The 27,649-nt window shown below is 39.5% G+C and overlaps 1 protein-coding gene across 1 annotated transcript in view; it reads right to left on the bottom strand.

Annotated features, from left to right (window-relative positions):
* Positions 1-27,649, bottom strand: part of RPS6KA6 (ribosomal protein S6 kinase A6) — a 73,177-nt gene that overhangs the window by 13,032 nt on the left and 32,496 nt on the right. The window contains exons 7-17 of the mRNA XM_074963110.1: positions 23,342-23,448; positions 23,013-23,050; positions 20,332-20,474; positions 19,363-19,433; positions 17,942-18,030; positions 17,022-17,086; positions 7,517-7,619; positions 4,489-4,613; positions 4,034-4,159; positions 3,161-3,250; positions 991-1,149 (exon numbers count right to left, since the gene is read on the bottom strand). Coding sequence (XP_074819211.1) covers positions 991-1,149; positions 3,161-3,250; positions 4,034-4,159; positions 4,489-4,613; positions 7,517-7,619; positions 17,022-17,086; positions 17,942-18,030; positions 19,363-19,433; positions 20,332-20,474; positions 23,013-23,050; positions 23,342-23,448 — 1,116 coding nt within the window. The remainder of the gene's footprint in view (positions 1-990; positions 1,150-3,160; positions 3,251-4,033; positions 4,160-4,488; positions 4,614-7,516; positions 7,620-17,021; positions 17,087-17,941; positions 18,031-19,362; positions 19,434-20,331; positions 20,475-23,012; positions 23,051-23,341; positions 23,449-27,649) is intronic.

Below are 27,649 nucleotides of genomic sequence, written 5' to 3'. Positions count from 1 at the left end.
GTACTAAGCATGTGCTTTAAACATTTTAAAAGCTATTAAAATTGGAGTATATTTTTGAAAAAACATGTATATTAAGATAAATGCATTAGTAGCATTACAGGTTTAACAGACTACAAACTAAAAGCTGGGGCCTTGTAGGTGAATAAATATAATACTGTAGTTAAAATCCAACTACATTTTATTCTGAGTTGATAGTGGCTTTGTATTAACAGCAATGTGTATTAATTAAAACATACAGATTGTACAGCTGTGTATATAATGAAAGCAGAAATTCATAACAAAATGAAATCAGACTTCCATAAAATGCCCACTTCCTGCTGTGTGATGCACAAACCTCATTAGTATATATAAGTAGTTATCTGGCTGAGCTCTTCAAGGGGATTAAGCATTATCTGGTCATTATAAATAAAAATCAGATTATGGCAGTGATATAACCCAATTGGTGTTTCCAGCTGGATAGTTCTAATAATTCAGATCAATTTTAAATAGAATAACTGAGTAAACTATCTGTATACTTGAAGTTCACATACACAATCAGATCTCTGGGCGGCACATTTCTATAGAAAACTTTGTTTCTGGTGGTTTAAATACTAATTTATTTTACATAATTATTCTACAGGAATTAAATACTTCATATTAGAGTAACTCTGCATTCTAGTTTTCCATTAGAGGAGCAAAAAGATTTTTCTTTGTCTAACTGCATGAGACAAAACTGAAATCTTGGTATGAAATACAGAAAAGTATTCCTCTTCCTCACCCTCCATGGAGATGTAGGATAATTAAAGGTTGTGTAATCCAATTAATTTTCCAGCAAGACTTTTCATAAATTATGCATAAAGCTTTAATTATGTTGTACGCAAATGAAGTCTCAACTCTTCATAATGTGTTCACGTACTAACAAGTCAACAAAAATTTGTAAGAAACAAAGAAAATGTGATTGTTAATTACACAAAGTATAAATACAACCATGACATAATATGTATCACTTACTCCTTGACAATGAAGGTAGTCAACTGTTTTAGTTATAGTGTACAATACAGCACTAGCCTCCCGTTCTGAGAAATACTTTTGTCTGAGAATCCGATCAAGCAGCTCTCCTCCCTTCATCAATTCAGTGACCAGGTAAATATATCTGCCATCATCATACACCTGCAGAAGTTTAAAAACATACACACTCATTTGAATAATTCAATTAAATATACGTTCTAAGAATTTTAAGCACTAAATAAAAAAAGTCCTCTCAATCTTTTAAGTGTATATGAATACAGACAGGTATTGCAAAATTTAATTCTTCAACTGAAAATTCATGCCTCATGGCACAAGGATTAGAGAAACCTTACATCTCACTGAACTAGATAAATTCATGGAGGATAGGTCCATCAATACCTATTAGGCTAGGGACACCATCCTTGCCCATCCTGGCTCTGTTTGCCAGAAGCTGGGAATGGGCAAGAGGGAATGGATCACTTTATGATTATCTGTTTTGTTCATTCCTTCTGGGGCACCTGGCATTGTCACTGTCGGAAGACAGGATACTGGGCTAGATGGACCTTTGGTCTGACCCAGCATGGCCGTTCTTATGCAATGTGAAGGTAGTGGGTCATTAAATGATGATTCTGGGATTCATTCTTTCAGTCTATGAACCTGTGCTGCCCTGGGAAGAAGCATTTTGTTTCTCCCTACTTTTATCAGATGCAATTTTGAGTGACGGCACTTAATATATCTCCTCCTAAGTAGTTTATTTCTCCATTAGATCAACATCATATCAGGTGTTCAGCTGAGATAAGGATGGCAAATACAAGCTTCCAATATCAGACTCAGATGCATATATTAAAACTGTTCAGGCATGGAACTTTACATTTATTTATATAACGTAGGGCTCTTTGTTATTATTTTAAAAACTAAATAAGCTCCCCATGTGCTGGCAAAACATATGGAATAATAACTGCAGTTAGCCAAAGGGCGGCTAGAGATTCTGAATGGGAAGAATCACCCCTGTATCCCTCTACCATGTGTTCTCCACCCTTGTTCAACTGTGACTGTCCCAATCTCCAGTGGCCCATCAATTTGCCACCCACTGAAATGGGAGTGGCATTTTGGTTCTTTATAGCTAATGATGAAAGCCCCAATGAACTTGGTTTCTGCTTGGTTTGGGGTTTTTTTTTTTGTTTTGGTTTGGTTTTTTTAAACCTTAGAAATAGCAGGAGTATTTTTTTGGTCCTTTTTAAAATTTCTGCTAACAGAATTCTTTGGAATGCCAGAGAGCTACAGTGGAAGCTTACTGAGGGCTTGTCTACACTTACCGGGGGATCGACGAGCAGCAATCCATGTATCGGCGGTTGATTTAGCGGGTCTAGTGAAGACCCGCTAAATCAACCGCAGGTAGGTCTACTGTCGATTCCTGTACTCCACCAGATCGGGAAGAGTAGGGGGAGTCATCGGGAGAGCGTCTCCCATCGACATCGCGTAGTGGGGACCCCGCGGTAAGTCGATCTAAGCCACATTGATTTGAGTTACGCTATTCATGTAACTCAAATTGCGTAGCTTAGATCAAATTCCTACTGTACTGTAGACAAGGCCTGAACCATCAGTTTAAAGTGTGTAAGTGTTGACTCTTTCAAAAGTAGATATTTTAACTGTTAGGCATTTTGAGTTAAATCGACATTAAACAAAAACCAAGACATTATTAGTATCTAAAAATCCCATCCCCTCTCACATGCACAAATTCCATTAATTATGGTATCATAACTCTACTAGCTCTCTAGCTGTCTACAGAATCTTCCAGTAGAAACATAACAAAATCTGAATTTCAAATGGGAGGGAAAGTGGAAATAAAAGCAAGTAAGTGCAGAATTCTCTTTTCTTTGCAGGGTCACCTTTAAAGCCCAGAATCATTTAGGAATTTAATTAATTAATTAGCAAAGGCCAAAAACATTTTGAGTCTCCCAAAACCTGGCACCTTTGCAAAAAAATTAAGATATAATTTTAAGTAACAGTATATGCCATATTTAAAATATTTTACCTTTTTTAAACTGTAAGTATTGTTTCCAGTATATTTTACTGGAAACGCAAAACATGGGATCCCTACCCAACCATTATTTTATTTACTGTTTGACTGCTCTGTGGTAAGAATTGTAAAATTTAAAAAAAGAGTACATACATCTTTTAAAGTAATTATATTAGGATGTTGTCCATAGCGCATCAAAATCTCAATTTCTTCTGAGGGATCTCTCTTACTTTTATCAATTATCTGTGAAATAAATGGTGGAAAAGGCGTCAATGTTAAATGAAGTATTTCCTCAGAGGCAAAATGGATGAAAATCCCAGATTTAGGGTAAGAGACCACAAAAGCTACAAGTAACAAGAATTTTCAAACTGAGGAAGACAGCAGTTTTGACTATAAAAGTCACACATTATTTCTCTTTACTTTCATGCTTCATCCTTAGTAGTCATGAATGACATTATCCAGCCTATTCACTTAAAGCTTGAGGTTAATAGTTACAAACAAGTTCTAGCATATATTGAAAATTGCTCTAATTTGAAGATATTAGTGAATTTATCAGACTATCCTAAATATTCCTACTTCCCTCCTGCCCACTTCCTCACCTAAAGAGCCCACTGATCTCACCTCTGTTGTACTCTTATTGTAAGGTCAAAGAAAAAAGGAAAAGGGAACATTTAACAGTATGTCTATTCAGTCTAACTAAACATGTGATAATTGAAGTAATTTCAAAGCTAACAGAATTATGTTTCAAATAATTGGATATATTGTTCCATAAGTCTTTTTCCAACAAAGTTTGATGGCAACCTTCCCTCTAACAAGAAATAATGGTAAAAGCAAATACAAAATTTAGCTGAATGGAAAAATTTACTCTTTTTCACTTCTCAAAGTACATACAACATTACGCTGACTGAAAAATTAGGTTAAAAAAGGGAAAAAAGGGGTCTCTTTACTTACTAGTACATTAAAAAGATACATGACTCGACTGTGGAGCAACTATTCAAATACCAAAAGAGAATTTACACCAAGTACCTTCACGGCAAACTCCATATTGGTAGCTATGTGCACACATCTCTTGCAAACAGAGTAGGAGCCAACACCAATATCCTCCTTCAGCTCATACACATCAGTGAACTGTGCACTGTTTCCATGAAGTTGCTTTAAACAAATATAAACTGCATTTTAAAACAATAAACTGTACTTTAACGAAAACATGATTTTTACTTTCTCAAGCAGCACATTTTTCTTTACTTTGCAGTTTTTTCCTTTTGAAATCTGCATTTAAAGAGACATTCAACTTGATTTTTGACACTGAATTACTTTAAATTGCTGCACATAATGTTTATATATATTACAAGGGTTTTGGTGCTGCTCTGCCGATATAAGGATCTTTCCAACAGAGGAGAATGGAGGTTAACTATCAATATATACATCAGCTTTAGGCATTTCAGTTAAGAAATATCTATACCAAGAAAAATAAATTTTACCTGTACTATTGGCAATATATTGGTGAGGGGTGAAATTTTATGATCTTCTATGGCAGTAGTTGCAACAAAGCTAAATCCTTTGAACAGCTGATGCGCATTAGCACTAGGTGGAACTCCTGGAGAATCTAATTGTTAAATACACATGGTTTAATTAGAATCTGAAGAGTATTCTGTTACTACAGTATATTCAAGCTAAGCTATTGTGTGCGTTTACCACAGGTATGTTCTCAAAAGTATTTTGAGGAAAATACAAGAAAGTGGAATTGGTTCTGAACTATAAGATGTAGTCAGGGTGCCAATATATCACCTTTCACTTATATTCTCACTTTTACTTATTTTAACAGTATCACATGCTAAATAAAATACGGTTTGCCCCCCCACACACACTTTTTTTTTTTTAAACTACAAGGCTTCAAGATGTGCATAAACTAGAACACATGTAATTTCATCTATTCCCTCCAAAAAACAACCCAGTCTGATTATTCACAAAGAAGAACTAAAGACTGGTGCCACAGTTTCATTCACAGTAGCGAGCTCAAGTATGTGGAGTCAAAAAGGGTGTATACGAGGGCACTACTTGCTAGAAGTTTCAAATATAGAACCATAGATGTGGGCATGGCAGAAATACAGGGATCCATGGAGACAATACTTGAAGAATGTAGTGATATGTTTCAGAAGTCATGAGAGCCAAGATCTTCCCCAGTGTACACTGTGTGCAACTCTAACTTCACTGTACTCTGTCTAAACACAAATAAAGCACAATTTGGCCCAGAGGTATTTTAACATATGTATGTAAACTTAAGAGCTATATTGGAATACAAACTGCTGATAATACCTCACGTGGCCAACAAACCAGGTACCTGGTTTTAAAGTCCAGATGAAACTGTCAAGGGGAGATTTATAAAAAGGGACCCTTAAATTAAAATACTAATTGCTGAACAGTAATGATTATAAGCCTTAATTGAGTGACTGAACAGTAGAACAAAAACATTTCACTGTGTAGTCATTTCTAAAAGGTATTTAAAAGATGACTTCACAAAAGATATTTACACAAGTTTACTTGAAGCACTCCTAAAATTGATTTGATAGCACTGGCTCAAGTCAGGCAAAACATTAACATACCATTTTACTTTCCCCACACATCCAGTTTTACCACTGCACCTCAATACTGACATGGAAAAATCCCTCATCTCTCAAACCTGGATTTCACCTAAATTCACATTTGACTGGGCAAAAGAAATAGTAAACCCATCAAAAACGTAACTGAGCCAAATTATTTCCAGCTGTTGAGGACAGCGATCCTGAAATATACTCAAATATTCACAAGGGACTAGGATGTCAGAGTCATCTTCACTTCACTTTTGACAAGATGTGAAGAACTATGTATTAACATATCTAGGCTCACAAGCAATGTCAAAGACTCAGACATAGGACAGATCTGCTCCAACAATTGTATTAACCTAGTCCCAGTAATAGGCACACATTCTGCAGAATCAAGGCTTTTAAATATAAAAATGGTTCCAAGCTCTTACGGTTGGAAAAATAATCTCTTATAATGTGAAACCAAATAAAACATACTGCTGTCTTCCTGATCTATAGATAGGCTGGTATAATACCTTTATGAGGGTTTAGGGCACTAATTCATTACAATGGGGTGCTAATTTTGAAATTACAACAGAATTGATAATATTAATAATTTCAGTGCTATCATTTTAGCAGAAATATTCAATGTCTACTACTAAATACAATCCCATTAGCTGGATATCAATCACTTAAAAAAAGAACAGTTCTTTCTCTCCATGACTGTCTGGCAGTTCTTACCCTCTAACACACATTGGTCTAAATGGAATAGAAGAAAAATGCGTTGCTGCTCAATTTCCTCTCATCTTATCCACTTAGAGAAGAAGGCAAAGAAAAAACACTTTCTCTGCAGTTTCTCTCTCCAGCAGCTAGGAGGGGATGAATGGGAGAAAATGATTCACTGACTAAGAATGCTCCTCTCTGGGGCCTGCACTGAGGTAAGGATGGTTTGTAAAGGATAAGGAAATGAAGCTAGGTGGGGGAAATTATGAGTCACTTGGGGGAGAGGAGGGAGATTTGGATTTCAGGCCCCCTTCTACAATTTCAAGTCAATCCAGCACTGGAGAAAATGGGGATCAAAAAAAGATGAAGGCCAAAACAGGAACAAGAGAAATGGAGAAGGGAAGTAAAATTGAGACGAGTAAAACGCACTTGTCTATCCACTAAATGACCCCAATTCCACAGTTGATTTTACTATGATTGGTACAGGGGTGAAAGTAAGTCTCGGAACTTCCGGGTATGGGGCTGGGCTGGGGCCGGCTCTGGCCCCCGGAAGGGGCAGGGCCTCGGGCGGAAGGGGCAGGGTTGGGGGGGAGTCAGAGCCAGCCCTGGCCCACCCTGTACCGGCAACTGCCCTTCCCCCTCCCCAGGGTAACAGCAGCAGCCGGGAGCTCTGGCAGCAGTTTAAAGGGCCCTGGGCAGTAGCGGCGGCTGGAGCCCTGGGCTCTTTAAATTGTCCCGGGAGCCTTGCCACCGCTTCCCAAGGGCTCTGGCAGCAGGGCTCCGGGGACGGGGCTCCGGCCGCCACTACCACCCCAAGCCCTTTAAATCGTCCCTGGAGCCCTGGGGAAGCGGCGGTGGGGTCCGGGGACGATTTAAAGGGCCCAGGGCTCGGCCCCCGCTACCGCCCCGGGCCCTTTAAGTCTCCGCCCCAGCCCTGCCGCCACTACCCCAGGGCTCCAGCAGCAGGGCTCTGGCAGCAATTTAAAGGGCTGGGGGCTCTAGCCGCTGCTGGGAGCCGCAGGCCCTTTAAATTGCGCCTGGAGAAGCCAATCTACCCCCGGTACGGCACACCGGCTCTTGCCTTTCATCTTTGTGCCAACTCCCAAGATCAGTGGCTCTAATTTTATAGCTCTAGCCCCCAGGTACCAAACAACAATGTAATTTAGCCCTCCCCATACAATGAGTTCATCATATTGACTCGTTATTTTCTAAATATATGCATTACCTTTGGGAGTTTTTGCTGTGAATTCTGGATCAAAACAGAAGGTATCTTCTGGCTTACCAGAAGCAGGCTTAAATGGGGGCTGAATTTCTCTTCTGAACAGTTTCTGGAACAGAAAAGCCACAAAAGAAGTTTAACTAAAATTCAGAATTACTTTACAGATATTATATATTTTGCTAACCTAAAAGGAACACCACTAGAATGTTTTTCATCTATTTTCAAAAGATTTAGTTTTCTGAAAGAGCATACTTCAAAATAGCAGGCACAAAACACAAACATGTATTGCTGATCCTTTTTTAAAAAAGGATTATTCAGATTTTTCTGCTCTCCTGATTTGAAGGGCCATAGCAGGGAAGTTAGAGTCAGAAAGGCACAAGAATATACCAAAGCTTGCCCCTGCTCCTTCTGCTGTATTCACCTTACCCACCAGGCCTCTCCCCTTCCAGCTTATTAAGTAAACAACAGCATACAATTGCCCCCACTAACTCATCCTTACCTCAGAAGGAGATGGGCTGGCAGTGGTGTATTCCCCGAATACCTGAACTGGAACCCAGTTTCTGGCTATCGTGGAGGGAGCCAGGTTCTCCAAATCACTCCAATCCCAAGAGGAGGGAGAGAGGATCCATCCCATACTTTCCCATTCTGGATCCCTAGGGCAGGAGATTCTCCCTACTGTCTTGCTCTTCCTGCTTTAGGGGATATGGGGATTTGCCACCTCTTAAAACAATAACCCAGGTCTTTCTTAGGTCCCTTAAGGGAACAGTGTGGAATGGCAGCTCCTCATTCTCCGTCCTGATGAGCAGTACAGTACTAAAGCATTACTCCAAACAGGTACTCCCCAGCCCTATTCAGGGTTTGGGAAGAGAAAAAGGAGGCTCATTCAGCATCTCTGTTTTCATCCTTGTATGTCGAGGCCTGTGGAAGGTTGAGTGGATTGTAGGGGCTTTCTGCCTCTACCCTGGCCAGGTGGTACTCCCTGACCATCACCAGACTCCCACTGCTCCCTGTCCTTGTGTGCAGGAATATCCACTGAACAGAAGTCATCCCAGGCCCACTATCACAGGGCTTGGGGAAAATATGCATGAGCTCACCCAGAGCAGTGCATGACACAGGAAGTGAAAATGACCATTACCAAACCAGAATTGGATTACACACCAACTGCTGTCAAATACTCAGAGTGCACACTGTAAAAAAGCAGGTACAAAACTTTTAGGTAAAAGTGCAATTTCTCAGTGGTTTTCAACCTTTTTTCATTTGCAGACCCCAGAGATAATTCTGAATGGAGGTGTGGACCCCTTTGGAAATCAATCTGTGGACCCCCAGTTGTCTGCAGACACAGGTTGAAAACTGTTCTAGATACTGCTCCCTTAGAAATCTCAGTTCCTTATCAATAGAAATCCTCTTGCTACTGTATAAATATATTTTCCTATTACTCGGTATATAAAAATAGGATTTTTTTCTCTATTTAATATTTGTATTCCCATAGCACCTGCCAGACAGACAGGTGAGTACAGGGAAATAAGTTAATATTAGTCAGCATGATAGGCAGTGGTCTCAGCACACCAGCTGCCGAGCTGTTAAGATTTTTGTAGGCATCACAGCAAAAGGACAGTTTTAAGGAGGATAATGTTTCACGGTTCAAGGACACTCCTTCAAAGCATGAAGGGAAGCATGGGAGAAAGAACAAAGGAACTAGTTTGAAAATTCAACAAGTGGGCACTGGAAGTTGGCCACATGGGCTGATTGGAGATGGCAGTTGTCATCTTGGTAGTGAAGGAGAGATGACAGGTAGAGTTAAGACATGAAGGGCTTTGAAAAAGTGAAGACAAGCAGCTTATGTTTGATGGGACAGACAAGGGGGAGCCAGTAGAGGAATGCAAAAAAAGGCAGGGAAGGGAGGTGATATGATTAAGTCATCGGGCTAGGAAAATGTTCTTTGCAGCAGCATTCTGAATACATATGAGCAGGGCAAGATTGCATTTGTGAAGGCCAGGGAAAAGGATACTGCAGTAATTGAGATGTGAGATGAGAATTTAGCTGTGTGGATGGATTGGAAGAATTCATAGATGAGGCCAGAAGAGACCACTGTGATCATCTAGTCTGACCTCCTGTAGAACAGGTCTTTAGGACTTCCTTGCATTATTTCTTGTTTGAACTAGCGCATGTCCTTTTGGAAAAGGATACAAACACTGATTTAAAAGGCTGTATTTTAGAGATGTTATGCAGAAAGTATCAGTCAAGATTTAGACAAAATCTGGATGTGAGGACCTAGAGAGGTCCAAATGGAAGAGATACTGATGTTATGGGTCTGTAAGACAGTCAGAACAGTGGCATTGTCCACAGTAATCAAGAAAGAAGGCATCAGGGAGGGTTTTGGTAGCAGAGATTAAAAGCTCTATTTTAGCCATGTTGAGCTTGGTCTGACAGTTAGACATCCACAAGGATATGTCAGAAAGAGGCAGAAGTTTTAGTTTGGACAAACTGAAAAAGATCTGGAGCAAAGAGGTAGATATATAAGTCAGCAGCATGGAAAGCGTAGTTTAATTTGGGCAAATGAGATTACCCAGATAACACGTAGAGAGAGTAGAGAAGGACCAAGGACAGAGCCCTGTGGAACCCACACAGAAAGCTGAAAGGGGAGGTGAGGAGGAGCACCAGGAGAGGACAGTCACAGAAGCCAAGGGAAGCCAAGATTTCAAGAAGAGCATGTCTGACAAGTCAATGAGGATGAGGATGGAGTACTGGTTCTGAGCTTGCGCAAAGAAAAGTTCAATAGAGACTTTAGCAAGAGTACCACCAGGGATGGAAACCAGATTAGAAAGGGCCTCGCATGGAATTGGACAGGAACTCCAGACAGCAATTGTAAACACTGCATTCAATGAGTTTAGAGATAAAAGGGGAAAGGAGATAGAATGATAGCTCTGGGGAGGCAAGTGGGGTCAAGGATGGGGCTTTTTTTAAGATGTGAGACTAAATACGATTGTATTATGAAGGGAAGAGCCAGAGGAGAGTGAGATATTAAAAAGTGCAAGGGAGAAGATGAGAGTGGGTGACTAGCTCCTTTAAAAGAAGCATGTCCAGCTTCCTTATATCATAGGAGGAGCTCTCATCTGGCCAATTATGAGGGTGGGGCAGCATCTGGGGCTACAGAAGAATCAGAAAGGAAGGAGGTCCATGAAGAAAGCTGTAGCAGGTTCCTGGAAAAAGGCTGAAGGCATGAGAGCAGCAGAGGATTGTTGTCCGACTTTCAAGCCAGACAGCCAGAACTGAGAGCCACAGAAGGCTGAGACAGGGGAGCAGCAGAGGGGTTTACCCTCTGACATTCCATGGTGCAAAGCTGGAACCATGGGACTGAGCACCAGGGGAACAGTGGAAGGGCCTACCTGCTGCCCTGTCTGAGAGTTACTGAACAGGGGGACCAATGGATGCTCTCCTGGTGAGGATGATCTCCCAGCAGAGAGGTGAGGGAGGGGGAACCTGCTGGGAAGAGCTGGGTTATGCTCCTGCTCTCATGGCAGAAAGACAGGAGAAGACCAAAGAAAACCCCAGGTGTGCTAGAAGATGCCAGAGTATAGTACATGCACTGTCGATGGACTAGATGGTTTGGAGTTTTATTCTATGGACTGGGGTGATAAATGACCTAGCTTTTGGGACTTTTGGTTATGGACTGGTTGGGCTATGCTTAGTAGTAAACTGACCCCTGAGGAGGGGTATTACTGAGGCAAGACAGCATGTCATGGAGTCTTTACCGGCCTAAGAGAGCAAATGGAACAGTAACTGCAGCATAAGGACCACCAGCCACAAGAACGAACTCCGGGCAGAGGAGTAATTGTTCACAGGGTATAAATGTGTTCTGAGTACCTTCTCTCCTACCCTCATTTCCTTTCCCATCCACTCACCTTCTAATATTTATACTAATGAACAAGTGGGTTTTTTTAGGACATTTTCACAAAGCTCCACTGAAGAACAGTTACTTACTCTACAATAATTGGGGTTCTTAGACATGTCATCAGCGTGGATCCCACTTTAAGTGCACACGTCCCTCATGAGCACAAGAGTCTTTTGAATAGCTGTGTCCACCTGGGTCGTGCAGGCACCCCGCACCTCCCTTTGTGAGGGCATAAAGGGCAGTGCATCTGTGACTCTCCCTCAATTTCCTTGCAACCTGAAGCCAGCATTAGCTGAGGACTCCTACAGCAGGGATAAAAAGTGGGTTGTAGGATTCGCACTGACAGCATCTCAAAGAACCAGTTACATAAAGGAACAGTTCATTCTTAGCTATGTGTCAGTATGGATCCCCTGTGGTTGAGTGGCATAGAGAACTTCCCCCTCACCCCCCCCCCCCCCCCGATGGTGAGAATGAGGCATTCCAGCTGCATCAGTAGAATACAGACTGAGTTGGTCTACACTTGAAGGTTATATCATTGCAGCAATGTGAGTTAGGGGGATGAAAAACTGCATCTGATCAGTGTAAATGCAACTATGCCAATGGGAGAGGGCTTCTGTTGACCTAGCTAACTCATTTGAGGAGATTGTGCTCCTACATCAACAGAAAAATCCCTTCCATCAGCGCAGACATACTTGTAGTACCGCTCTTCCAAACTTGGCATCTGCTCTGGCAGCTAAGTCTAAGGTATAGTGCTTGGCAGAAGTCAGCAGGTTGTTCTGCGTTGCCACCTTGCAGACCTTTTGACACTAACACATTTCTGAAGTAGGCAGAGGATAAGCAAATAGTGGAGTGAGGCTTGATGTTTGGCAGGAGAGCTGCACCAGTCATTTGTAACACAGCATGATACACTGCATTATTCATTTAAATATTCTTTGTGTTGAGATGGCCTGACCCTTGGGGTGGCCACGTCCACCCAGGAATAAACAGAGAGAGAGCCTGAACAATTTATTTTTCCCAGCATAGAGAAGCAAAACTCTGGAAATGCCCAGTATGTGCAGCTTCTCTCCCAATGCAGAGTAAGGCTGGGGGGAGAGGAACAAGCAGGCTGACTGATTCAGAGGGAACTCTGAAACCACCTTGGGAAGGAATGTAGGTTGGACATTTCAATACCACCTCATCTCTATAGAATGTCATGTAGGAAGGATCAGCCATAATAGTGCTTGAAGCTCCTCACTCACTCTCCTGGTCTAAGTGATATCAGGAAGATTGTCTTCAGAGTGAGATGAAACAAGGAGCATTCTGAAAAAGGCTCAAAGGAAGGCCCCCTGAGCCTCAAGTGGACAATGCTGATATGTCAGGCAGGAGCAGGTTCTTTGACTGGTGGGTAAGTATGTAATAGGCCTGTGAGGAACTCAGATACCATAGAGAGGGAGAAGATGGCAAGCAGAGATTGCTCCGAGGGGGACCTTAATGGAGCTGAATGGAAGGCCAGAGGGTTCTAATTGCAGCAAATAGTCTGTATAAGGTCCAGGCCATGCTGGACCATCCAGATAGAGCACTTCTTCCATTCTGACAAATAAGTCCTTCTGGTAGACATCCTCCTGCTCTATACCATGATCTCCTGGACTTATTATAACAATTCCTGTCCATGGTACCTAAGCAGCCAACATCAAGGCCAACAAGCTCAGGAACTTCAGGTGGATGGAGTATCTGCGGTGCTATGAGATCAGGTCTGCGCAGTCTGGGATCTGGATCAGAGTCTGAATAGACATTTGTAGCATGTCTGTCAACCAAAACTGCCTCAACTAATAGGCAGCTATGAGAATGACTGTAGCTTTGTCTCTTGATTTTGGACATCACACTGAGCATCAGGAGAAATCAGTCGAAAGGTGAAAAGGAGGCCTGGATTCCACTGCAGAAAGAACACATCCAGCAAAGAGCCCTGGCTCATGCCCCCTTTGGAACAGAAATTCTGACACATGGAATTGTCCTTGGTTGCAAAACAGGTCTACCCTGTCCTACCATAACACTGGCATATCTTCTTTACAATGGATCTTTGCAGGGGACACTACTGACTGGTCATGTATGGTCTCCTAAATAAGCCAACCAAGTCATTGCTGACTCCTGGAAGATGAAGACCCATCAGGGTTATCTCATGTTGGTAGCATTGTGTCCAGAATCCAATAGTCCCCAGAAGAGGAGCAATCAGCAGGGTCCTCCTGCTTTCACATGCAGTGGATTGCAGATGAGCTGTCAGTCAGAATCTGCACTGTGAAATTTCAGAGGACAGGTAGGAATGGCATACAGGCTAGCCTGACGAATGAGTTCCAGGACTTATGTGAAGTCCCATGTCTTCTGGGAACCAGGGGCCTTGCATTCGTACGTGGTCCAGGTGGGCTCCCCAGCCTGTCCCTGATACACTCAATTAAAATTCTTTTTTGGGGTGAGAGGGATGTGAATATTCCTCTTTTTTCAGGTTCTAGGTACCACGTCAAGTCTACAAGGACACGAAGTGGCACAGAGACCTCCTTATCCATCTGCTGTTACACAGAGGGAGAGACTATCCTGAACCAAAGCTGTAAGGGCCCCAGGTAAAGTCTGAGAAGCAGCACCATGGACACACATGCTGACATATGACCTAACACCCTAAGGCAAGTCTGTACTGTCATGTTTGATTTTATCTCAAGAAGCAGTGATTGCATAACAGGATTCTAACCTCTGAGAGGTCTGCTCTCTCTTACCAAGAGTTGATCATAACTCCTATGAACGCTTATCTGCAAAGGAGTAAGATGATTTTTCATTCTTCACTAGGAAGCCCAACCACGCAAACAGGAAGAGTGCATCTTCTAGACTTGCCACCTTCTCCTACTGAGACTTGCCTCTTCTCAGCCAGTTGTCCAAGTACGGGTAAATGTGGATGACCTGTCTCCTCAGATGCACCGCTACCATCACCAACCACCATTTTGTGAAAACTCTCAACTCAGAGTTGACTTGTGGTGCTGAATGGCAGTAACTTGTGTGCAAATTTGGGGAATCTATCTGTACACCTTAAGAAATTCTGACAGACATTATGAAGTTGTTACTATGAAAACTGTGTATGTGGATTCCACCTTTGCTGACAAGGGCTGGATCACATCCCTCCCATACCAGGAACAAAAGGGGGTCATTAGAACTCAATGACTGCATATTCTGATAAAAGCATCTTGGGACAATGGATTACCTGGAGCACAAGACAACCAGTTTTTCCCTACCCCTCTGCAGGAGGCTGGTGTTTGGAAAGTGGAAAATCCCCAAACACAGGACAAAGAAATCAAGGTGTTGATGCTAACCTTTAAAAACCACAGAGACGAGCTGGGTCACAGGAGATGACTCAGAACCACACTGGAAGTTTTGGGCAGGAGAAGGGCAGAGATGAGCATGCTTGCATGGCAGGGAGCCCAGTTTAGCTGTAGGACCAAACAAGTCAAAGCAAGCTGACCTGGATAGAGAGGGGCTCTCTGGTTAAGAAACCAAGCCATGAGCTGCAGCAGAAGGGTCCCTCGGACACCTCTAGAGGATTCAGACCCTAGCCCAAAAAATGCTGCAGAGTGATGAGGAAACTGAGTCAGCGAAATGTGTTTCTTTTCTTTTTTTTAAATAGATCTATGCATTTCTTGTGCTAATAAAGAAGGAGTGATGGCTGTTTACAATCCTGTGCAAGGTCTGACAGTGTGTGTTGTATTACACATCACAAGCCCCTGAACAGTTAGTTTATGGACCAGAACACCCATGTGCCTGGAGTGCTGTGAGAGTGTGTTTAAGCTACAGGAGAGTTTGAGATATCAGCACTGGTCCCAGGGGTGAGGCAATTGTACCAGGAGGTTTCAGCTGAGGAGTGTGCTAAACAGAGCTGCTACACACCAACTGTGTGCTCAGAGACCACACATCCAGGGGAATGTTTCAACAGTTCAAACTCCAAAGGTGGAAAGTACATGGGATACAGCGAGGTGGTCGCTCACAGCATGAGTGACCAACAGGGGGTGCTTAGCTAGATCCAACACTTTGTACTGACAGCGATTTGGACCCACTCAGCTATTTCCTGTTGGCCAGACGGATGGCTATGTGGAAGTATGAGTCCTGCAAGTCGAGAGCCACAAACCAGTCCTGAGCCTACATGGATGGAATGGCAGAGGCAAGAGTTAGCACCCTGCATATGGGGCACCAGTGTATGTATTTGTTCAGTCTCCTCAAGTGTAGGATACGACTAAGATCTCTTCTTCAGGATAAGGAAATATCAAGAGTAGAAGCCTCATCCCCTGTATTCCCGCAATTTCTCTTCTATGACTCCTATACAAAGTAACAAGGCCACATATGTTTGCAATAAGCTCTATAATACGCTCTCGGAAGCTGGCCACGGAGGGTATCAGTCAACACTCAGAAGCAAGAGATATAGGGGGTTCTGCAAGGGCATAACATGGTTTGGTTGTGGGCATCAACACAAGTATTGGGGTCCTGTACCCTATGCTGTTTCCACGAAGGTGGAGGACTTAGAGCTTCCGTCCTTGGAGAAGTGATGGTTTCTGTCCTTGTAGGATGGCCCCAGTATTGTTTGGAGATGCATTTATGCTCCATATGAAATTATGCCTCAGCTTCTCTTCTTCTGTCAGCATGGCATAGGTGTTGTTGAAGTTGCTAGCCCCAGTTTCAACAATGTCCTCTTCCCTGCCTTTCTATCCCTACTTGATCTCAGGAAACAGAGGCATCCCTCTACATGATGGAGTGCTGGCCAAAGCAGACTTGAACCTCCATCTTGATGGTGACTGTTTCCTCTAGGTCTGAAATGACCTGCATGGATTGCTCAAGCAGATGTAACTAGAACTGTGTGTCTCTGGACTTGTGGGTCTTGGAGGAAAGCAATCAGCACACTCAACACCTGTCTGGGATATGGCTGTCCCCTAGGCAAAAGACGTAATCTATGTCTGTCAGTGAGGGGATGAAGCTATGACAAGAGAGGCAGGGTTTGAAACATGACTATTTAGACTCCATATGGGGGGAGGGAATGTCTTTTTTATTGGAATATTCAAATTAAAGAAAACTAGATAAAAAGGGTGAAGATCAATTCTCTTCAACAAACTAGTTAGGAAAAGGACAAGTTTGACATTCAGACGATGTAGTGGGTTGGACACTCACTGGCAGTAGTAGGGAACTGAGGGAGAACTGTGGCCGCACTGCCTTTTATGGCTTCACACAAGAGCACAAGGAGGCACAGTATGCTATTCAAAAGAATCCAGTCTCTTGAACACAGGCACCTATCTTGGGCTTACACTGACACACACAAAGGACTCGAATTTTTGTACCTCTCCCCTTAGTCATTTTGAAGGAGTTTTATTTGGTATTTTAAGATTTAGAACGTTGCAATTCTAATCACTATTAAAAATGTTAATGTGTGTTTTAAAATTTTAGTGAGACCCTCAATAAATACTGTACAGCAATGAGGAGAAATACAGTCTCAGAATACTATAGTCAGAAGTCTCATTTGTCTAGTATATCCTGTTTAATTACCTTGCAATTTACAGAGACATTGCAAAATGTTGTAGCAAAACTAAAAATGGCTTTGAAATTAAACTGTTTTGTACTTACATTCCAATCAACTGTTGAAAAAAAAGGATGTCTCTTGATTTCTTCAACTCCATCGGAACCAGCTCCTGTAATTATAGGGAACGAAAGTGACCATTAAAACCAGATTCAGTGTAAAAATCTCTAAACAAAATTGCATTAAAAAGTTAGTCACTTGGTTTCTTGGAAAATTGCATGGAATCACTTATTCATGGAATACTGCCTAAAGTTAGTGTTTTCAAGCAAGATATTTGACTGAGAACAGACTGGTGTATAGCTAGTGAATTCACACACGTTGAAGAAAAACAATCACGTTTAAAGGGAACCTGGAAAAAGGAAAAAACTGGACTTGTGCCTTGTTTGCTTCTTTTGGAAATATATAGGAGCCCTCCTCACAGGGCATCTTTACATCAGTTTACAAAGAATCAGGAGTACTTCCCTGCAAGTCACTAATTTAATATTAAACCTCCAAACAAGTAATTGGAGACTATGGTTGGGGGAGTATAACAGCATTTTCCAATCTGCTTCCTGATTTTTTGTTTGGCAACTTAATATCTAGTTTTTACTCCAGAATTACAGCCATTTGGATGGTCTGATAAGCCACTGTTCCATGCACCTGTGGAGGGCTGCCAGCAAAAACAGGAAGTTATACTAAGACACAGACAGGCATATTGAGGGAGCTAAAATAAGAGAAAGGCTACTTTTTTCTGAATGATGGCCTGCTGACCTTCCTCTGTCATTTACTCAGGTGAGCCAAACCCAGAACTCAAGCCATACTGCAAACTCAAGAAAATGAAAAAATGAAGACTGTTGAATAACCAAGAACTGATATGGCTATTCAGTGAAGCTTCACTTAACAATTAAGTTGTTCACAAGTTATGCTGTAGATGGTTTTACTTCAAGATCCAGGTCAAAAAGAACCAACCAAAACAAGATCACATTACCTAATCTGTTTGATGGGTTCCTTTTAAACAACATCCTTAGAAGGCTTTGCGCTTCAGGGCTAAGGAATTGTGGCATTCCAAGCTTTGCTCTGGAGAAAGAGAATGAAGAAATTATGACTGCAAAGAGCATGTTTTGCTAAAAAAACACTCTAGATGGACTCATTAAACTGAGGGTAAGAAACTCTGCCATCAGATCTGTCAATGAGTGTCACAAGACAGTGGAATTGTGTGAACGAGATTTCAAATTGAATATAAATATTAAAATAGCTACCCATTCAAGAAACTTTTAGAAAAAAGCACAGTGTGGTATAGTGGTTTTCAACAAATAGGCTGCTTCAGACTAAAGCTGCATAAAGTACTGAAAAGTTGTGTATCCCTGAAGAGATCTAAGTCTATCCAAACATGCTGGCATATGACAAAAAGGAAGTATTCATCCTTTCCTACCAGAGCCAACTTTTGAAGGCACTTGGAAATAGCCAAAACGACCCCTGTAATCTACACAACCCCACAAGTCACCTTTTTATTCCTCCACTCAGAAAAAGCCTCAAGAATTAGATCATGAAGTCATTAGAGAAGGCCAAAGGGATCAACTTCATGGAGATTATTTTGTAAGGACAATTACTAAATTTAAAACAACTTTAGCGATTTGAACAATTTTTTTAATAATCGAAGTGTCTAGTTCAGCCTGAAATTTCTAGGCAGAATTGTAACATTATGTTATACACGCACATATTCATTTTGCTACAAATCCTGAAATAGGTGGTGAACTAATCTATCTTCTGCAGCAATGCTGCTATACATTAACCACACACAGGGTTTAGTCCCTCCTGCCATGGAGTCAGGACTAAACCCCCTTTTCTTTCGCACCCATCCCCCTCAGAAAGTCCCAGAAGTCTAACCACATGAGCTGCAGGATACCCTTTGACTACTCATAAAAGCAATAAATTCTTGCTTCCCTCATTTAAAGAGTGGCAAGAGTGTACAGTTAGGACTTGTTTACCAATCACCACTGCACACCTGTCTTACTATTACAACATGGATTAAACTATTTTATACAGAACGTGTGTGTATACACACGCTTGTACACAGAGAATAGCATACACAATCTGTATAAAATAGGTTGTTTTGTTTTTATATAAGCTATGTTGGCAAATAACTCTCTAGTGTACTTTACTGCCCCTATTTTTAATACTAACTTTACACACACACAAGTTTATGTTTACAGTTTTAAGCCTCAGAGATATTCTTCAGTATCCACATTGTTTGTGATCAAATTCTTACTTTTGTGTTTGACATTTTATAATTTCACATCCTGAAAATGAGCAAACTACAATACACAAGCTAAAGCATAATATCTATAGCTACATTTTTGGTTACTTTCAAAAACAAGGGTAATTCTATTAAAAAAAGAGAATACTTACTTTAGTATCATATTCATAGTTTCATTTCGATCTTTACCTTGAAATGGTAATGTACCAGTAAGCATTTCAAACTGAAAAGAACAAATGTTTAATCAACATTAAGTGGTTAATTTTTTTTTAAAGTACTCTTACAAGATTTTAATTAAAATGGTATTTCACTTGTACTACACACACTAAGACCTGAGAAGTCTTCAGGGTGATTAGCAAATACATACTAATTTTAATTTTTAAAATGTCCAAAAGTTAAACATTCTCTTCAAAGGCAATTTACATGACAATCAATATCAACAGTAGATGGGATAAAAAGATGATGTAGAACACCTTGGAGGGCTTTACAGACTAATGGTGGTTCAGGGACCATAATTCAAAAGCTACTTGAGGAGTCAAATGGAATTCTCCCTGAAGTCATGTACTGCTACACCATAAAAAAGTAGTCAAAAATTTTGTTTTTATTTTTCCTCCTAAGTACAAATGCTAATGGTGTAACAATTTACTATCCACAACGGCACATATATTAGTATTACTGGTGTATTCCACTTTTCTGTGTTGTTCATTCAACAGGCTTGCTGTTACAAACTTTTTTTAAAGGAATGCTTTGTCAAACTCAGTTTTTTTGTTTTTTACTAATAAGCTATATGTCAAAGAAACATTCCAACTGAAGCCTTACAACAACCTAGGAAAGTGACTGAATAAAATTGTTCTGGACTGCTACAAAGTCACGTATATGTTAATAATCCTTAGAGGTATGCATTTCCTTAAAAGGTCTAAACAAGTCAAGGTTCGACTTATTTCAAAACTATTGTTTCTTCAGTAGTAATCTAGTTACCAGCTTCTCCCAGGTCTTCCCCTCAACCTAAAATCGTCCTAATTCTGTTTAGGCAGTTTATTCTAAATAAATTTAACATTACTCTGTGGAGGCATGCAGACTATTTGACTGCAAACAACATTATGCAATTAATCATACAGTACCATAAGAACACCAAATGACCACCAATCGGCACTCTGGTTGTGGCCTCGCCTGTTTACTACTTCAGGTGCCATGTATTCTACAGTACCACAGAAAGAGTAGGCCTTCTTTTCTTGATCTACTGATTCTTTGCTGAGTCCGAAGTCTACAACAACAGCATTACAAAGATATATCTAGTAAAGAACTTTAAAAACAATATTTTATACAATAATTTTATATTTTGGATTCACACAACCAAAGACTGTTTATGAATAAAGAAATGGTAATCCTAAAGCTCACTGGAGAATGAAAGTTAAATAGTGCATTACACAGTCTATTGTACTGTGCCAGGAACAAGTGAACTGAAAGTCTCAGCGACCATTATGTTGCTTAGTTTTTCTGCAATTAGGTATTTAAAACTTTACATATTTAGAACCTTAAAATTATGAAAGGTTCTGCATTTATTTTTCTTATTTGCTGAGACTTTGCTGCTTGCTTTATAGGATGGAAAAACTAGATTTAAATGAGAATGTTTCATCATAGAAAACACCAAACTACTAAGGCCATGTCTACACTTACAAGCTTGCAGTGGCACAGCTGTACTAATATGGATGTGCTGCTGTAAGAGCCCTCGTGTAGTCTCGTTATCCCAAGGGCAGAGAGCTCTCCCGACAACATAATGAAACCAGCCCAACGCGCGGCGGCAGCTATGTCAGCAGAAGAGCGCCTCCCACCGACACAGCGCTGTGCATACGAGCGCTTATGCCGGCAAAACTTATGTCGCTCCAAGGGGTGTTTTTTTCACACCACTAAGCAATAAAAGTCTTGCCGACGTAACTGCTGGTGTAGTCACGGCCTTAACTTACGAAAACAGCTTATGTAAAAATCAGACTTAAGGTATTTCTACACTTAAAAATGCTACAGCGGCACAGTTACACCACTGCAGTGTAGACGCTCCCTTCGCTGACAGGAGAGAGTCTCCCATCAGCATACGTAATCCACATCCCTCAGAGGCAGTAGCTAGGTCAAAAGAAGAATTCTTCTGTTGACTTACCACTGTCTACACCAGGGGTTTACTACTCCAGATATATATAAGTTTGCCAAAGTCAGACTTGTTTATATCAAGCACACCTCTCAGTTCTCCTTTCCATTGTAAGAAGGAAAATGGAATTTTATAAGTGCTTGTTAATTCAAAAAGCTGCCTTACAAGCAGCTTCAAAATGCTGATAGGAAAATAAAGCCTCAAAGAATTACAAGAGGTTTTTTCCTTTGGACCCAAGTTGAAACTGAATTTAAGTACTGATGTACCCTGCAAAACAATATAATCTTGTAACCCTGATTTCTCACTACCCCCCACCCTCCTGACCCCACTTTTCCACTAGTCCCTGCACTGTGAAAGCCCCAAATGGCTAAGGTGTTTAAATGTGGTCTGGAAGGAGAAGTTAATCTAAATTAAATCCCTCAACTGGGCATTTCAAGAGAAGCAGAAAGCAAGAGAGAAAACCGCTCAGAGGCTGAAGGACTCCAAGAGAATGGTATCCAGAAATCAATAATATTGTATAGGGATTCAAATCCCTGTTGTTGCCTAAAAGTCTAAAGCAAGTCTGAAACAAAAACACATCCTGTAGTGCTTTTAAATAATGAATATCCAGTAATTCTGTAATCTAAGCAAAGCCTATTTGGCTAAAAGTTCTATCAGAAACAATAAAAGATTACAAGTAAAACTATTGTGTATATTGTGTACATTGCACTAAATGGATGAGAGTTTAAATAATGAATCTCTTTTTAATCTTGCAAGGTGGTTCTAATAGCTGTTAATATTTATACAGCACAGCATATAGTGAACTTCATGATATAATCAAAATGGTTACTTTACTATAATTTTAATATGGTAATATAATTTAAGAGTATACTAGTTCACACTTTGTACTTATCCAAATGTTTATAATGCAAGTCTTGTTGGTGAATTTTATTTTCCAAAAGAAAATAGCATTATTTTTTCTTGTAATACAGAATTTTTCTACACCTTTGTTTTTAAACTGATTAGACTATAATTTCTGAAATCACATTTTATATTTTTAAAGAACATGTTGTCTGCACTAAATCTTTATCTTTCTTAAAAGACTGAGTCAGCATATTGACATTTCAGCTTTGCTGAACCTCTGCCTTGCTCAATCGCATTAGCTGTTGATCTTCAGATAAAGAGACATTTTATAATCAACCATCATATAAGCCACTTAAACCTGAACAGTAGTTTATTTTTGTTATTGATGAAGTGTCATCTGAATTTATTTACCTTATTTTTAAAAATGAAGTAGCTTTCAATGTCTATTTTATAAACATTAATTTCTACAACCACTTTACCCACAGAAATTAACCTTTACAGTGGTTTTTGGTTTTAGGTTTAACATAAATACAATGGCTCCAATCCTGCCATCTAATCCACGCGGGCAGATCTCACTCACGTGGAGTCACACTAACTTCAATGGGATTCTGCCCAGGCATAATAGTCTGCTAATGTAGATCAGACTGCACAATCTAGGGCTATATAAGTTAATTTAAAAAACATAAATTAAGTACTGGTATCTATCAAGATTGTTATACAAGAAATTATATGCAACTCCACACTAAAATACCTAATTTCATTAAAATATTTGTAATTTCATTAAAATATTTAAGAGCTATACTATTAAATTTTACCTACCTGTTAACTTGATATGTCCTGCTTCATCAAGCAAAATGCTGAAAATTAAAATTCACATTCACCAATACACGTAACAGGAATATTTATATATAACAATTTAAACATTGTAGCTAAAGACAGATCTCAACCAATCTCCCAATCTTTAATTTAAGAACTCTGTACATTATATTGCAATCAGTGCTTATATTTAACTATTAAACCCAATACATATAGCTTATAAAAACATCTTTTACTCCATTTTTATAGAATTATAGAGATGTATAATGAAAATGCAAAGAAACAATTAAACAAAATACATGTAATAGTGGATAAAATAAATTTTACTTTACTTTTCTGGCTTCAGATCCCTGTATACAATCCCCAAGCTGTGTAGATGATCCAAAGCAAGGGCCAGTTCTGCGAGGTAGAATTTCACATCTTCCTCTGTAAACATAACCTAATAAGAACTGTATAGATTTACCTTCAGATCTTGTCAGTTTCTAATACTGCAATCTAAAAACAGACAGTTCTTCTGCTTCCCTAAATTCAAATATTTCTCATAACTACTACATTTCACAAATTCTCAGGAGACAATTTCACTTAATACAGATGATATGCAAGAATAAACTATAGACTATGAAGTTTTCTGTAGATCTAACCCTGAAATTATTTTAGTGTTCCTCACAATCCAGCTCTTAAAGAATTAAAAGTAAAAATAAATGTTATTGCAACTGTAAGGTAGCATAATTAAAGGAAAGTTAACTTTTGTATCTGCCTTGCTGGTTTACCAGTATTCATTCAGCCACAGTGCCCTATACAGAGCATTTCCTATTCCTGTTTTTCCAGTTTAACATGTAGTTTGATGTACTATTGCTTACAATAGTATAAAATATACAGGATGTGTAATTGTAACCTTAAAATTTTATATTCCCATTTTATAGTTTTCAATTGAGTGATGTTAACACTATTAAGACTTATTAAGTTTCCTTCTAAAAAAGGAATTGCTTGTTCCTAAAGTTAAGTTCATACTTCACTGAGGTGAACGAGGTTGAAGAGTGGACAGAATCTGCACATCATTTACATGAACAGAGATGCATTCAAACCTTTTCTGCTCTTTTTTTTTTTTTTGGGGGGGGGGGGGGGTTTGAACATTTTGCTACAAGGTTGGGCTGAACAGCAACGGTACATCTTTACATTTTGTTGTATTTTGTCAATGGGAAAAAAATGAGATCCAGGAATTTTCTTCCTTAGTTTGCCTGCCTCTCTCCCTTATCACCATGGCTTTTCATGTAAAAGAGCCAAGGATGTTTGGGCACCGTCTCTACATATTCCTCCCCACCCCACCCCCTTCTCCTCTCTTTGGTGTAACAGAAGTAGAGATGTTCTCTAGCAGCCCAGAGATTATTCACTCTCCTTATTCTAGACCTGCTTCAATACATTCTAAGACTTTCAGGTATTTAACTTGTGCAAAAAATCACAGCAGCAGTGTTGACAACTCATGATTTTAAGTCACATGGTATTTGTTGTTCTTCTCAAAGCCCTGGCTCCTCGAGTCAGGAGATTATGTGAAAATCTCAGCTTTCATTTAAAAACAAGTTTGTAGCCCAACTAGTTGTAGAAAAAAGCTCTCTCTCTCTCACACACACACACACACACACACACAAATTTATTTGTGTGTATCTGTGTCGCTCTTCCTCCAGCCTCCCTTTCTCACTCTCTGGATATATCATTTTCAAATGCCTTGGTAATACTGTAATAGGTTTATATTTTGTATGCACACCATTTAGACAGTCTCTGCACAGACAGAAATTAGTCTGGGGGAGAACTATTTCAATGGCTATGATTCTCCACTGCATCACAGGGGATGGGGTGGAGGAGGCGGTGGGATTCTCAAATGATCATCTCTGTTCACTTTGTGCAACTTGGCCTATTAGACAAGAAATTCATGCTCTAAATGCCACATATAACCCAGGAGACTTGAACATATATTCAATTGTATCTAGCCAAATGTTACACCAGGGGAGGTTAGTAGTGCCTAGACAAGAAGCAGGGAGATTGAGGGAGTTAGTTAAATAAAATAAGGAACAACTAGTCACATATGTGGGGTACAGATAAAGCATTGCTTTACCTATATACAATGCCATGTACGCTAGCTGGTTGACCCTGCATGACTGGGGCCTCACCAGGACTGAGAAAAATATATTTGCCCTCAGTAACAGAGTGAGTTCTCCCTTCTGCTCTCACTACTTGCTGTTCCTTTCACCACCTTTCTTCACTTAGTGTTATGGTATACACATTATTTTACCACTTTAACATGCTGGTACCATATGGCCACACAGACAATCATTATCTGGGGAAATTATAACATAACCAGTAATAACTTCAAGCATTTTGGAGGTCTATATTCTTATATTTTTTTTTTTAGGTCTTTAAAACCTCAAATTATATTCCAAGATGAACTATTCTCCATTTGCTGAAATCATTGAGAGTACGAAGGAGCGTAGAAACTTTGTTCATTTAGTCTCCTTATATAGGACTAGTTAGCCTTGTATAAACAGTGTTGATTAAGCTTAGTAATATACATCAACATTTGGAACTATGAATACAAGATGTACTCTTATTGCTGAACCGCTCTGCTCAAGATTAAGAAATATTCCTAATTTGAACAGCGCACAGGTATTACTGTAGTTTGTCATGTCAAAGTTATATGCAACAGAAATAATAAAAGAATGAATTAAGAATGAAGTACAATGAACAAAAATGACTGTTACAGTCCAAAGATACAAAGGAAGTTTCCAAACCTCCAAATACAATTATTCTAATTATTACTTTGCAACCTAGCAAGATTAAATAAATTCATTTTAAATATGATTTTCCCCCCAAATTAAATGTGGTAAAAACAAATTGCATTAAGTTTTACTTCTGAAGGGAAAGCTGCGGTAAAAGTGCTTTATTGGATGGATATCAGACATTTTCTGCATTGCAGCGGAAAAAGTCCCATACGTTAGAATTTTAAAGACCAAAATTAACACTTAAATATCTTATTAACAGCTAAACATTCAAAAACAATTTCAAATATGCCTGATAATCCATGTGTGGGATGGTTTCAAGTGGCCCTAGGAACCGACCCCACCCCCCGCAATTGGCCTGAGTCATTCACTTTCCATTGCCATGTGGTATTGCAATAGAAAAGTGTTTTTAAAACTATTGTGTTTTCTTTATAGAAAACATCTCAGGTGTTTTTTAATATACAAAATTAAAAGTTTTAAAAAATCATGGTACTTTAGAAATAATCTGAAGTTTGTTGAAAACCAAATATAAACTTGAGTAACAAGTGACCTCAAAATTATTGCTTATTTCTTTACTCCTAAAAGGAGAGAGTTCTCTCTTTTTCAGATACCCAGCCAATATTTTTACAGCCAGATTTGCACCCTTCATTTAAGTGTCTATTTTGGAGGATCAGTATATTCTAGCTGCACTATCACAACAAGACCTGAAGTCATTTCCTATTATACTGAGATTTCTTAAGGGAGACATCTCAGATCAACTGGAAATAGAGATTGACCACTTTCCTGGTTTATGCCTCATTAATTCTTAACAGGTCTGCTGACTCCTACAAATAGACAACTCTCAATATTTTCATAGCACAGCTACAGGATATTTACATTGAGTTTAGTTGTGAAATACTGAGAGATCACTATTGCAAGCTAATAAAACGAGTTCAATGTAATTTTAGGGCATATACTAGGTATATGTTCCCTGACCCATCCTCAATATGTAGCTTGACTTTAGGAAACAGATGCACTGAGAAAATCCAGCTCATTGGTTCTTAAAGCTTAAGGATACTAATTTGAAACAACTACTGACAATCTATTTCACATCAAAGTCAGCCAGCTAGTTTGCCCAATTTTAGACAATGTCCTCTGTTAGACATTATCATAAGGAATGTCTTGAAATCATATGGAAGTAGATTTAAAATGAGAAACAGACTCGTGAAATTTATGAAGCACTAAAAACTCTCATTATGAAGATATTTTCAAAAGTTTAATTCAACACCTAGAATTTTTACAGAAAAGTTTTGAAAAACAGAATATTTCTTAGCTTGAAATATTACAAATACCATTATAGTCCACATGCAATTTCACAGACTGACAGATTTAAAGACATGTCATCAGAGTAGCACAATTAGCATCCCTCCCCAAACAAACAATAGTGAGCTGTCAATCAAGGTTGTGATTTCTCCAAAATGGGGGGGGGAGGGAGAAGGGGGGAGAAAAGTATTTTACCTACAAAAAATATTCGATTCAAGAAACTAAACACTAAAATGATTCAACAGACTCAGGGGCAGCTAAACTGACATCAAACTCTAATCACACCTGTGTTCTTTATTATATAAATCTGATTTACCTCAACTAGGTCTTTATGCAACAAGACCACTTTTAGATTAGAGAATTTGGTATGGGGAGGTACAGAAAAGAAATTTTAGGCCAATTATCAGTAAAAGTTTGACACTGAGGTTTCTTAAGCTATGGAATATCGTCCCAAGGGATGGATATTATTATAATATATATATATATATTTTGGGAGCTCAATTGAACTTTCACTTTTTTTATATATGTATATATATATATATACACACATACACACACACACACACA

Source organism: Natator depressus, chromosome 9 (genome assembly GCF_965152275.1).
Source record: "Natator depressus isolate rNatDep1 chromosome 9, rNatDep2.hap1, whole genome shotgun sequence".
In the NCBI taxonomy this organism is placed as follows: domain Eukaryota; kingdom Metazoa; phylum Chordata; order Testudines; family Cheloniidae; genus Natator; species Natator depressus.
Note: the sequence above shows the minus strand (reverse complement) of the source record. Positions and strands in the feature narration are given on the sequence as shown.